This window comes from Nerophis lumbriciformis, linkage group LG36, assembly GCF_033978685.3.
Source record: "Nerophis lumbriciformis linkage group LG36, RoL_Nlum_v2.1, whole genome shotgun sequence".
NCBI classification, from domain to species: domain Eukaryota; kingdom Metazoa; phylum Chordata; class Actinopteri; order Syngnathiformes; family Syngnathidae; genus Nerophis; species Nerophis lumbriciformis.
The window spans coordinates 20,159,985-20,172,644 of NC_084583.2; the positions used below are offsets into that span (position 1 = coordinate 20,159,985).

The 12,660-nt window shown below is 43.6% G+C and overlaps 1 protein-coding gene across 1 annotated transcript; it reads left to right on the forward strand.

Annotated features, from left to right (window-relative positions):
* Positions 1-9,208: 9,208 nt before the first annotated feature.
* adra2db (adrenergic, alpha-2D-, receptor b) lies at positions 9,209-11,375 on the forward strand. The gene has a single exon (XM_061930373.2). It carries the CDS (start codon positions 9,378-9,380, stop codon positions 10,608-10,610), a length of 1,233 nt encoding a protein of 410 aa, XP_061786357.1. The 5' UTR covers positions 9,209-9,377; the 3' UTR covers positions 10,611-11,375.
* Positions 11,376-12,660: the final 1,285 nt, after the last annotated feature.

A 12,660-nucleotide genomic window follows, 5' to 3' on the forward strand; every position in this document is an offset into this window, starting at 1 on the left:
AAATTTAGTGTTGAAGGGGGAATAGCAAACTTCCTGTAGATTTTTGGCCGAGGAAATAAATAAATTAAATTTAAGTCTAAGTGTTTCATGTCTCTACAACATTCGTACTGGGAGTTATAAGCAGTTTTCTTTCTAGGGGGCGCTAGAGCGCAATTTTGAGTTTTGGGGTTTGGTTTTTTGATAAAAAAAGTTTTGCCGTATATTACTGATGTGTGTGTAAAATTTGGTGAGTTTTGAAGCATGCTAAGGGGGTCAAATTACAGCGCAAAGTTGCGGAAGAATAATAATAATAAAACCTTACAAATTCAATAGGTCCTTATGTCCCATTGCATAAGGACTCCCTTTGGGGGTCCTTATACAATGGGCCATGCGGGCCCTAATAATTAAAAAAATATCAATGGCATATCAAAAACAATTTAAATAAAAATGGAATGCCTCTTTTCTATTTGCTGCCTTCTGAGGTAAATATCAACATTAATTTTTTCCACAGGCTAATTAATTTGGAAATAAAATAACAATGAATAAAACAACCATTCAGGACTTTAAACTGCTCAGTTTGCAACACACTGATCTAATCTGATGTGCCCAAGCCGGATACCTGCCATCTTTTCTTGGATGCTAGTTCATTCATGTCGGGGCTCAGGCTTTGAGCTGAGGCAACCTTCATTATCGAACGAAGGTGTTCATCAGTCATTATATCTCGTCTTGGGGGCGTGCCTTAAATGCACTGCCTTTAACGTCCTCTACGAGCTATCGTCACATCCACTTTTCATCCATTCTAACATCGTTCAGACCCAGTCTCAAGATAAGTGCGGCTTCTGTACGCACACACAAGTGAATGCAACACATACTTCATCAACAGCAATACAGGTTACACTGAGGGTACCAGTATAAAAAAACTTTAACACTGTTAGAAATATATGCCACACTGTGAGTCCACACCAAACAAGAATGACAAACACATTTCGGGAGAACATCCGCACTGTAACACAACCTAAACACAACAGAACAAATACCCAGAATCCTTTGCAGCACTAACTCTTCAAAATAGTCGTTGATTTACAGTAATACAAGATTCAAGATTCAAGATGCTTTATTATTGTCCATTCTTTAACATGTACAAGACACATAAGAACTGAAATCACATTTTCGGCACAGTCCCACTAAGAGCAGACATACGTTACAAGGGGACAAGACGCGACCGCCAACGGATCAGCCACTTACGGCGCTCCTTAAAAAAGGTGGGAAAAAGGTGACATTGGGTAAGGGGGAAGAGTAAAAAAAAGTATCAGTCTAAGGCTGGTCCCTCGGAAGGGGTCCAGACTGAGTCCAAGGAAAAAAACTTACATAGCATAGCACACATAAACATGATACATGTAATCACAACAACTCGCAACAGAGGGGGTGGGGGGGGGATTTGGGGCCCTGGAGGTCGGCTACCGCTATAAAGCATTACTCAGCCGTCCACAACCCCGAAGAGGAATGAAGCAGTGGTGAATGCGTTGATTGGGGGAGGGGCGGGTGCGTGCCCAATTAACTTGGGTGAGATGTTGAAATGTTTTTGTGGACTGGGGCCGATCTCAAAGTTCGACATCAGGTGTTTTTGAAAAAAAGGAAGATCAAAAGCATCCATCATTGAGGAGTCCTCGGGGGATATTTTCAGAACAGCCTGATCCTGATAGCGTCAAGGCCATTCGAGGGAGTCAAATCGTACATTAAGATGTTGTTTTCTTCGAGCAGTCAAAACAATGACATTCCTGCTCTGTGTCTGTGCTGGCTCTCTCAAGTTCAATTTAATTCTTCCTTCTCAGCAAGCTTCTCCATGATGAAATCCATTTTGCGATTCAAATCAGAAATCGCCACAGTCTGTATTCCCACAGCCCGACCCAATCCTTCCATAGCGATGAACAGCCGTTGGGCTCCTTGAGTGGCTGCCATCGTCTTCCGAATTTGACGATACACCAGAGCAATGCCCAGCCCAATCAGCAGGTGCCCCGCGATCACGGTTCCAAAAAGGTAAATGTCTTCCACGTCCTCGATGGAAAGGACTGAGAGGAACATTATTCTCCATTTATCCCAGGAGTCTCTCACGTACACCACAGCAATGGTTCCATCAGGGCAGCCAGGCTCCCCCGAACCTCTTTTCCTTGTCGAAAAGACTTTGTCAATTGCGTCGAGAGTCCAGCTGACAATATCCATGTTTGATGTTTAGATCTGAGGACAGCGCAAAGAAAGAGGCTTCAAAAAAGTTCAGACAGGACAAGGGCACGAAGAAAGCAAGCAGGGAAGGAGGGAGCGGAGAAAAATGCGACCGCCCTCACCAAGAGGCAAGACAGAAAGATACACGGAAAAATGCACAGTTGTTGATTTGCGGTAAAAACAAACAAACAAACTGGCAGCTCAGGTGCCCAAATTTTATTGGAAAATTGCATTTTTTTTTATTTACAGTGAAAAAACAAACGTAAAATTTACAGTAAAGTTCCGCCAACTGAGCTGCCTTTTTTTTAACCATAAAAACATCAGTACTGTTTTTCCATTTACAGTAATATAAATTACATTTTGAGGTGAAATTTTTGCAATTTACCATATTTTTTTTACTTTAGTTAAAAAAATAAAATGCATTAAAAATGTGTGTAATAATAATATTCAGTGTCATAACTGCGACGTGGCCCTCAGTGAAAACGACTTTGACAACTCTCATTGAAGGCGACATAAAATCACTGCATTCACCATCTAGATCAGGGGTGCTCATTACGTCGATCGCGATCTACCGGTCGATCTCGGAGGGTGTGTCAGTCGATCACCAGCCAGGCATTAAAAAATAGTCCTAAAAATGAGCGATCATAAATCTTCACTATGACGTCACTTTCGTCACTTGATTGACATTCACGGCACCCGAGGGTCTTCTGAGATGACGCTGGCTGCTGCCAGCTCATTAAAATTACCGACTGGAAGGCGAGAAACACTTTATTTCAACAGACTCTGGCGCCGTACCTGTCGTCAAAACTCCAAAGACCGACTGCACAGTTGCACAATAAAAGCTCTGCTTCATCCTGCCTGCGCTAACAAAATAAGCGTCTCAGAAAGCTGGCGTGCACAAGCTAGCAAGCTACGGAGTTTGCCGACAATGTATTTCTTGTAAAGTGTATACAAAGGAGTACGGAAGCTGGACAAATAAGATGCCAAAAACCAACCACTTTCATGTGGTATTGGACAGAAAGGAGGACTTTTTTTCTCCTCCATTCGAAAATGCGGACGTTATCATCACTACTGTCTGATTCCGATCAATGCAAGTCATCAGAATCAGGTAATACACCAACTTATATTCTTGTCTTCATGAAAGAAAGGAATCTATATGTGTTAAACATGCTTGTATTATCTTTAACCACCTTTAAGTTGTTAACAATATTAACTATATGTGTTAAACATGCTTGTATTATCTTTAACCACCTTTAACTTATTAACAATATTAACTATATGTGTTAAACATGCTTGTTTTATCTTTAACCACCTTTAAGTTGTTAACAATATTAACTATATGTGTTAAACATGCTTGTTTTATCTTTAACCACCTTTAACTTGTTAACAATATTAACTATATGTGTTAAACATGCTTGCATTATCTTTAAACACCTTTAACTTGTTAACAAAAACATATATTTCATAAATAAGTAAATATAAATTATATATATGAATGAGGTAGATCCCCACGATCTTTTTTTTGGCTGAGATGGCCACCAATGTTGTTGCAGCAACCTTTGGATATCCTTTTGAATCATCCCTGAATAATAAACATCCCCCAGCCTTCTGACACAGCAGCCCTAGACTGTGCATGCGTGTTACATAAGCACAGCTCCTTGGGTAACAGGTGTATGGTGTTGACTGTAACTTGGGTAACAGGTGTATGGTGTTGACTGTAACTTGGGTAACAGGTGTATGGTGTTGACTGTAACTTGGGCAACAGGTGTATGGTGTTGACTGTTACTTGGATAACAGGTGTATGGTGTTGACTGTAACTTGGGTAACACGTGTATGGTGTTGACTGTAACTTGGGTAACAGGTGTTGGTGTTGACTATAACTTGGGTAACAGGTGTATGGTGTTGAATATAACTTGGGTAACAGGTGTATGGTGTTGACTGTAACTTGGGTAACAGGTGTTGGTGTTGACTATAACTTGGGTAACAGGTGTATGGTGTTGACTGTAACTTGGGTAACAGGTGTTGGTGCTGACTATAACTTGGGTAACAGGTGTATGGTGTTGACTGTAACTTGGGTAACAGGTGTATGGTGTTGACTGTAACTTGGGTAACAGGTGTATGGTGTTGACTGCAACTTGGGTAACAGGTGTATGGTGTTGACTATGACTTGGGTAACAGGTGTATGGTGTTGACTGTAACTTGGGTTACAGGTGTATGGTGTTGACTATAACTTGGGTAACACGTGTATGGTGTTGACTATAACTTGGGTAACAGGTATATGGTGTTGACTGTAACTTGGGTAACAGGTATATGGTGTTGACTGTAACTTGGGTAACAGGTGTATGGTGTTGACTGTAACTTGGGTAACAGGTGTATGGTGTTGACTGTAACTTGGGTAACAGGTATATGGTGTTGACTGTAACTTGGGTAACAGGTGTATGGTGTTGACTGTAACTTGGGTAACAGGTGTTGGTGTTGACTGTAACTTGGGTAACAGGTGTATGGTGTTGACTGTAACTTGGGTAACAGGTGTATGGTGTTGACTGTAACTTGGGTAACAGGTGTATGGTGTTGACTGTAACTTGGGTAACAGGTGTATGGTGTTGACTATAACTTGGCTAACAGGTGTATGGTGTTGACTGTAACTTGGGTAACAGGTGTATGGTGTTGACTATAACTTGGGTAACAGGTGTATGGTGTTGACTGTAACTTGGGTAACAGGTGTATGGTGTTGACTGTAACTTGGGTAACAGGTGTATGGTGTTGACTGTAACTTGGGTAACAGGTGTATGGTGTTGACTGTAACTTGGGTAACAGGTGTATGGTGTTGACTGTAACTTGGGTAACAGGTGTTGGTGTTGACTGTAACTTGGGTAACAGGTGTATGGTGTTGACTGTAACTTGGGTAACAGGTGTATGGTGTTGACTGTAACTTGGGTAACAGGTGTATGGTGTTGACTGTAACTTGGGTAACAGGTGTATGGTGTTGACTATAACTTGGCTAACAGGTGTATGGTGTTGACTGTAACTTGGGTAACAGGTGTATGGTGTTGACTATAACTTGGGTAACAGGTGTATGGTGTTGACTGTAACTTGGGTAACAGGTGTATGGTGTTGACTGTAACTTGGGTAACAGGTGTATGGTGTTGACTGTAACTTGGGTAACAGGTGTATGGTGTTGACTATGACTTGGGTAACAGGTGTATGGTGTTGACTGTAACTTGGGTAACAGGTGTATGGTGTTGACTGTAACTTGGGTAACAGGTGTATGGTGTTGACTGTAACTTGGGTAACCGGTGTATGGTGTTGACTGTAACTTGGGTAACAGGTGTATGGTGTTGACTATAACTTGGGTAACACGTGTATGGTGTTGACTGTAACTTGGGTAACAGGTGTATGGTGTTGACTGTAACTTGGGTAAAATGTGTATGGTGTTGACTGTAACTTGGGTAACACGTGTATGGTGTTGACTATAACTTGGGTAACAGGTATATGGTGTTGACTGTAACTTGGGTAACAGGTGTATGGTGTTGACAGTAACTTGAGTAACAGGTGTATGGTGTTGCCTATAACTTGGGTAACAGGTGTATGGTGTTGACTGTAACTTGGGTAACAGGTGTATGGTGTTGACTATAACTTGGGTAACAGGTGTATGGTGTTGACTACAGGTGTATGGTGTTGACTGTAACTTGGGTAACAGGTATATGGTGTTGACTGTAACTTGGGTAACAGGTGTATGGTGTTGACTATAACTTGGGTAACAGGTGTATGGTGTTGACTGTAACAGGTGTATGGTGTTGACTGTAACTTGGGTAACAGGTGTATGGTGTTGACTGTAACTTGGGTAACAGGTGTATGGTGCTGACTGTAACTTGGGTAACAGGTGTATGGTGTTGACTGTGTTGACTGTAACTTGGGTAACAGGTGTATGGTGTTGACTGTAACTTGGGTAACAGGTGTATGGTGTTGACTGTGTTGACTGTAACTTGGGTAACAGGTGTATGGTGTTGACTGTAACTTGGGTAACACATGTATGGTGTTGACTGTAACTTGGGTAACAGGTGTATGGTGCTGACTGTAACTTGGGTAACAGGTGTATGGTGTTGACTGTAACTTGGGTAACAGGTGTATGGTGTTGACTGTAACTTGGGTAACAGGTGTATGGTGCTGACTGTAACTTGGGTAACAGGTGTATGGTGTTGACTGTAACTTGGGTAACACGTGTATGGTGTTGACTGTAACTTGGGTAACAGGTGTATGGTGTTGACTGTGTTGACTGTAACTTGGGTAACAGGTGTATGGTGTTGACTGTAACTTGGGTAACAGGTGTATGGTGTTGACTGTGTTGACTGTAACTTGGGTAACAGGCAGAGGTGGGTAGTAACGCGCTACATTTACTCCGTTACATCTACTTGAGTAACTTTTGGGATAAATTGTACTTCTAAGAGTAGTTTTAATGCAACTTACTTTTACTTTTACTTGAGTATATTTATAGAGAAGACACGCTACTTTTACTCCGCTACTTTTATCTACATTCAGCTCGCTACTCGCTACTAATTTGTATCGATCTGTTAATGCATGCTTTGTTTGTTTTGGTCTGTCATAGTGCCTGCGTTTCAACAAATACAGTCACTGGTGACGTTCACTTCGTTCCACCAATCAGATGCAGTCACTGGTGACGTTGGACCAATCAAACAGAGCCAGGCGGTCACATGACCTGACTTAAACAAGTTGAAAAACTTATTGGGGTGTTACCATTTAGTGGTCAATTGTACGGAATATGTACTGTACTGTGCAATCTACTAATACAAGTTTCAATCAATCAATCAAAAGTGTGAAGGAAAAAAGACACTTTTTTATTTCAACCGTACATCCCGTCACAAGCCTAAAGACTGACTGCACAGTTCCTGTCTTCACAATAAAAGTGCCGCTCCATCGCGCCTGCGCTTTCAAAATAAGAGTCTCCGAAAGCCAGCGCAAACAAGCTAGCAAGCTACGGAGTTTGCCGCCAATGTATTTCTTGTAAAATGTGTGAAAACGAATATGGAAGCTGGACAAATAAGATACCAAAAACCAACCACTTTCATGTGGTATTAGACAGAAAGGAGGAACTTTTTTTCTCCTGCATTTGAAAACGTGGACGTTATCATCACTACTGTCTGATTACAATCAATGCAAGTCATCAGAATCAGGTAATACACCAACTTATATTCTTGTCTTCATGAAAGAAAGGAATCTATATGTGTTAAACATGCATGTATATTCATTAAAACACCTTTAACATGTAAACAAAAACGGCAAAATAAATAAATATAAATGATATACTGTATATATCAATGTATGTGTATATATGTATATGTATATATATATATATATATATATATATATATATATATATATATATATATATATATATATATATATATATATATATATATATGATATGTGTGTGTATGTTACTCATCAGTTACTCAGTACTTGAGTAGTTTTTTCACAACACACTTTTTACTTTTACTCAAGTAAATATTTGGGTGACTACTCCTTACTTTTACTTGAGTAATAAATCTCTAAAGTAACAGTACTCTTACTTGAGTACAATTTCTGGCCACTCTACCCACCTCTGGTAACAGGTGTATTGTTATAGGCGCAAAGTGTAAAAGCCAGCATGTGTGATGGTATGGGGGTGTATTAGTGCCCAAGACATGGGTAACTTACACATCTGTGAAGTGAAGTGAAGTGAAGTGAATTATATTTATATAGCGCTTTTTCTCAAGTGACTCAAAGCGCTTTACATAGTGAAAGCCAATATCTAAGTTACATTTAAAGCAGTGTGGGTGGCACTGGGAGCAGGTGGGTAAAGTGTCTTGCCCAAGGACACAACGGCAGTGACTAGGATGGCGGAAGCGGGGATTGAACCTGCAACCCTCAAGTTGCTGGCACGGCCGCTCTACCAACCGAGCTATACCGCCCCAAGGCACCATTAATGCTGAAAGGTACATACAGGTTTTGGAGCAACATATGTTGCCATCCAAGCAACGTTACCATGGACGCCCCTGCTTATTTCAGCAAGACAATGCCAAGCCACGTGTTACATCAACGTGGCTTCATAGTAAAAGAGTGCGGGTACTAGACTGGCCTGCCTGTAGTCCAGACCTGTCTCCCATTGAAAATGTGTGGCGCATTATGAAGCCTAAAATAGCACAAAGGGGACCCTCGGACTGTTGAACAACTTAAACTGTACATCAAGCAAGAATGGGAAAGAATTCCACCTGAGAAGCTTCAAAAATGTGTCTCCTCAGTTCCCAAACGTTTACGGAGTGTTGTTAAAAGGAAAGGCCATGTAACACAGTGGTGAACATGCCCTTTCCCAACTACTTTGGCACGTGTTGCAGCCATGAAATTCTAAGTTAATTATTATTTGCAAAAAAAAAAACATCAAATATGTTGTCTTTGTAGCATATTCAACTGAATATGGGTTGAAAAGGATTTGCAAATCATTGTATTCCGTTTATATTTACATCTAACATAATTTCCCAACTCATATGGAAACGGGGTTTGTATCTATCTAAATGTGCTTCATCAGGATAATTCATGCATGCACTTGCAGCACATTTTGAGATGGCGGACCTCCAAATGCACCTGTCTTGCAGTTAAAAAAATAAAGTACAATATGGCCTTCAGTCCAAAGCTGTCCTCATTACTACTGCACATGCATATCAGTTAAAAAAAAAAAAAAGAAGAAAAAAGTGCATGACATCAAACAACAAGCCTGAGGGCGTCCATGAAGAGAAAATACTTCCTGTTTAGAAGAAATCTTCCAAGCAGCTGTCCAAATAAGTCCCCCCCCCTCTCTCTCTCTCTGCTCTTTTTAAGCTCAGAAACGGGCTGGTCCTCGGAGTGACGTCACCACCCTCCTGCACGGCGCGCGTCCCCCCAAAGAGACGCCTGCATGGCACCGGAGCGCGCGCGGGGCAGCATTACGCGCGGAGCTCTGACGCCGTGACAAGCCGCTCCGGCATTCGGGACTTTTTTGCACGTCTTGCGCTTTTTGTTTTGTTTTGCCGGATTGTTTTTCCGCGCTCCGGAGCATTACGCGCGGTTATAGGCTCCTCCGGCGCGGAGGAGAATAGGAGGGACCCACGCACAAACATGACGCGCTGGGGAACATTTGAGCCACGATGGATTCCGGTGAGGTAAACGCGTCGTTGGAGGATGTCTCCCGGGACGTGAACAGCACGGACGCGCCGCTGGCGCTGCCGTACTCGGTGCCGGCGGCGGTGCTCATCATCCTGGTGGTGGCCGCCATCATCTCCGTGACCATCGTGGGGAACGTGTTGGTGATCGTGGCGGTGCTGACCAGCCGAGCTCTGCGCGCCCCGCAGAACCTCTTCCTGGTGTCCTTGGCCTCGGCGGACATCCTGGTGGCCACCTTGGTCATCCCCTTCTCGCTGGTCAACGAGGTGATGGGCTACTGGTACTTCGGGAGCACCTGGTGCGCCTTCTACCTGGCGCTGGACGTGCTGTTCTGCACCTCCTCCATCGTGCACCTGTGCGCCATCAGCCTGGACCGCTACTGGTCCGTGACCAAGGCGGTGAGCTACAACCTGAAGAGGACGCCCAAGCGCATCAAGTCCATGATCGCGGTGGTGTGGCTGATCTCGGCGGTCATCTCCTTCCCGCCCCTCCTCATGACCAAGCACGACGACGAGCGGGAGTGTCTCCTCAACGACGAGACCTGGTACATCCTCTCCTCCTGCCTGGTGTCCTTCTTCGCCCCGGGCCTCATCATGATCCTGGTCTACTGCAAGATCTACAAGGTGGCCAAGCAGCGCTCGGCCACGGTCTTCGTGGCCAAGAACGGCCTGGAGAGGCAGCCGTCCCAGTCGGAGACGTGCTTCGTGCGTAAGGACCGCTTCGAGACGGAGAGCCCCAGCAGCCAGAGCTCCGGGAGCCTGCACCCGCGGAGACGCGGCGAGCTGGACGACATCGACCTGGAGGAGAGCTGCTGCGCGTCGGACACCAAACCCCGCAGCCATCGCGGGAAACCGGAGAGTTCGGGGAACTGCCGCGTGTCCTGGGCGTCCTCCCGCGCGTACCCGGAGCTCCAGAACCAGGCGGCGCGCCAACACGTCAACAAGACCAAAGTGGCGCAGATGCGAGAGAAGCGCTTCACGTTCGTCCTGGCGGTGGTGATGGGGGTCTTCGTGCTGTGCTGGTTCCCCTTCTTCTTCACCTACAGCCTGCACGCAGTCTGCCGGGACAGATGCTTCATCCCCGGCACGCTCTTCAACGTCTTCTTCTGGATCGGCTACTGCAACAGCTCCGTCAACCCCATCATCTACACCATCTTCAACAGGGATTTCAGGAAAGCCTTCAAGAAAATCGTTTGGCCGACCTCCAGGCGCACATAAACAACAACTGGGGGAGGCCAATCTGCAATTCTTTCTTTTTCAATGGGAGGAATTAGAGGGAGATTAGAGAACTTCGGCCTGGAGCTGATTATTTCTAATGTGACTTTCGGAACAATGCACGTTGTGTCAGGCCCGGTGTTGTGCCGGTGTTGTGCCGGAAAACGCACCCCTGCCATAATATGCACCCCCTGACGCGGGAGCGCGCTTACGTCACTCGATTGCATCACTCGTCTCGAAAAGTATATCTAACTCGGCTGTTGGCTGAAATAGCCTATTTTAAATCGCCTCTTTCGGCATAAAAAAGTACATAAAGTGAAATAATCCAAGTTTTCTTTAATTGTGCTTTACTTGTGGATGAATTAAAAAATTGTGAGCATTTAATGATTTTGCCGTCATTCAAGTGACTCTCACACTATTATGTTAGATCCACTATGGACTGGACTCTTACTATTATGTTAGATCCACTATGGACTGGACTCTCACACTATTATGTTAGATCCACTATGGACTGGACTCTCACTATTATGTTAGATCCACTATGGACTGGACTCTTACTATTATGTTAGATCCACTATGGACTGGACTCTCACACTATTATGTTAGATCCACTATGGACTGGACTCTCACTATTATGTTAGATCCACTATGGGCTGGACTCTCACACTATTATGTTAGATCCACTATGGACTGTACTCTCTCACTATTCTGTTAGATCCACTATGGACTGGACTCTTACTATTATGTTAGATCCACTATGGACTGGACTCTCACTATTATGTTAGATCCACTATGGACTGGACTCTCACTATTATGTTAGATCCACTATGGACTGGACTCTCACAATATTATGTTAGATCCACCATGGGCTGGACTCTTACTATTATGTTAGATCCACTATGGACTGGACTCTCACACTATTATGTTAGATCCACTATGGACTGGACTCTCACACTATTATGTTAGATCCACTATGGACTGGACTCTTACTACTATGTTGCATCCACTATGGACTGGACTCTCACACTACTATGTTAAATCCACTATGGACTGGACTCTCACAATTATGTTAGATCCACTATGGACTGGACTCTCACTATTATGTTAGATCCACTATGGACTGGACTCTCACTATTATGTTAGATCCACTCCATTCAAGTGGCTGAAATCGCCTCTTTCGGCATAAAAAAGTACATAAAGTGAAATAATCCAAGTTTACTTTAATTGTGCTTTACTTGTGGATGAATTACAAAATTGTGAGCATTTAATGATTTCGCCGTCATTAGATCAGATAAGGCGAAAACAACCAATTAATATTGGAATATTTGCTGTCCCGAAAATGTAGTATTGTCTACCAAATGACAGCTATACTGTAAAGAATGTGTACACCAAAGTAAACCTCTATATGTACTTTTTTTAGGCCGAAAGAGGCGATTTAAAATAGGCTATTTCAGCCAACAGCCGAGTTAGATATACTTTTCGAGACGAGTGATGCAATCGAGTGACGTAAGCGCGCTCCCGCGTCAGGGGGTGCATATTATGGCAGGGGTGCGTTTTCCGGCACAACACCGGCCCTAACCAATCAGGCGCCCTAGGCAAGATTTTAGGTGGCGCCCCCCCCAACACATCGGCAGTGAAGTGGGTCGGCAACTTTTACCAGTCAAAGAGCCATTTTGACCAGTTTCACAAATTATAGAAGACAATGGGAGCCGCAAAATTTTTTTGAAATTTTAAATGAAATAACACTGCATTCAAAGTTGTTGTTTTTTTTGCTTTGTGCTATGTATAACCAGGGGTCTCAGACACACTGCCAACACCTTTAGGTGGAATTTGAAAGCTGGTGCGGCACGCGGGTTTTAAATGAATGGCGCTTGTCAGCGTCATGCGTGCCGTGATGGTACAGCATTAAAGTTCAAGTTAAAAGTTAAAGTACCAATGATTGTCTGACACACATACGAGGTGTGGCGAAATTATTAGCACCCACTACACCCAGCATGCCTGATCAGCCACACTGCTGTAACGGGGCTTCCGCTTGCTCACGTAGGTAACAGCA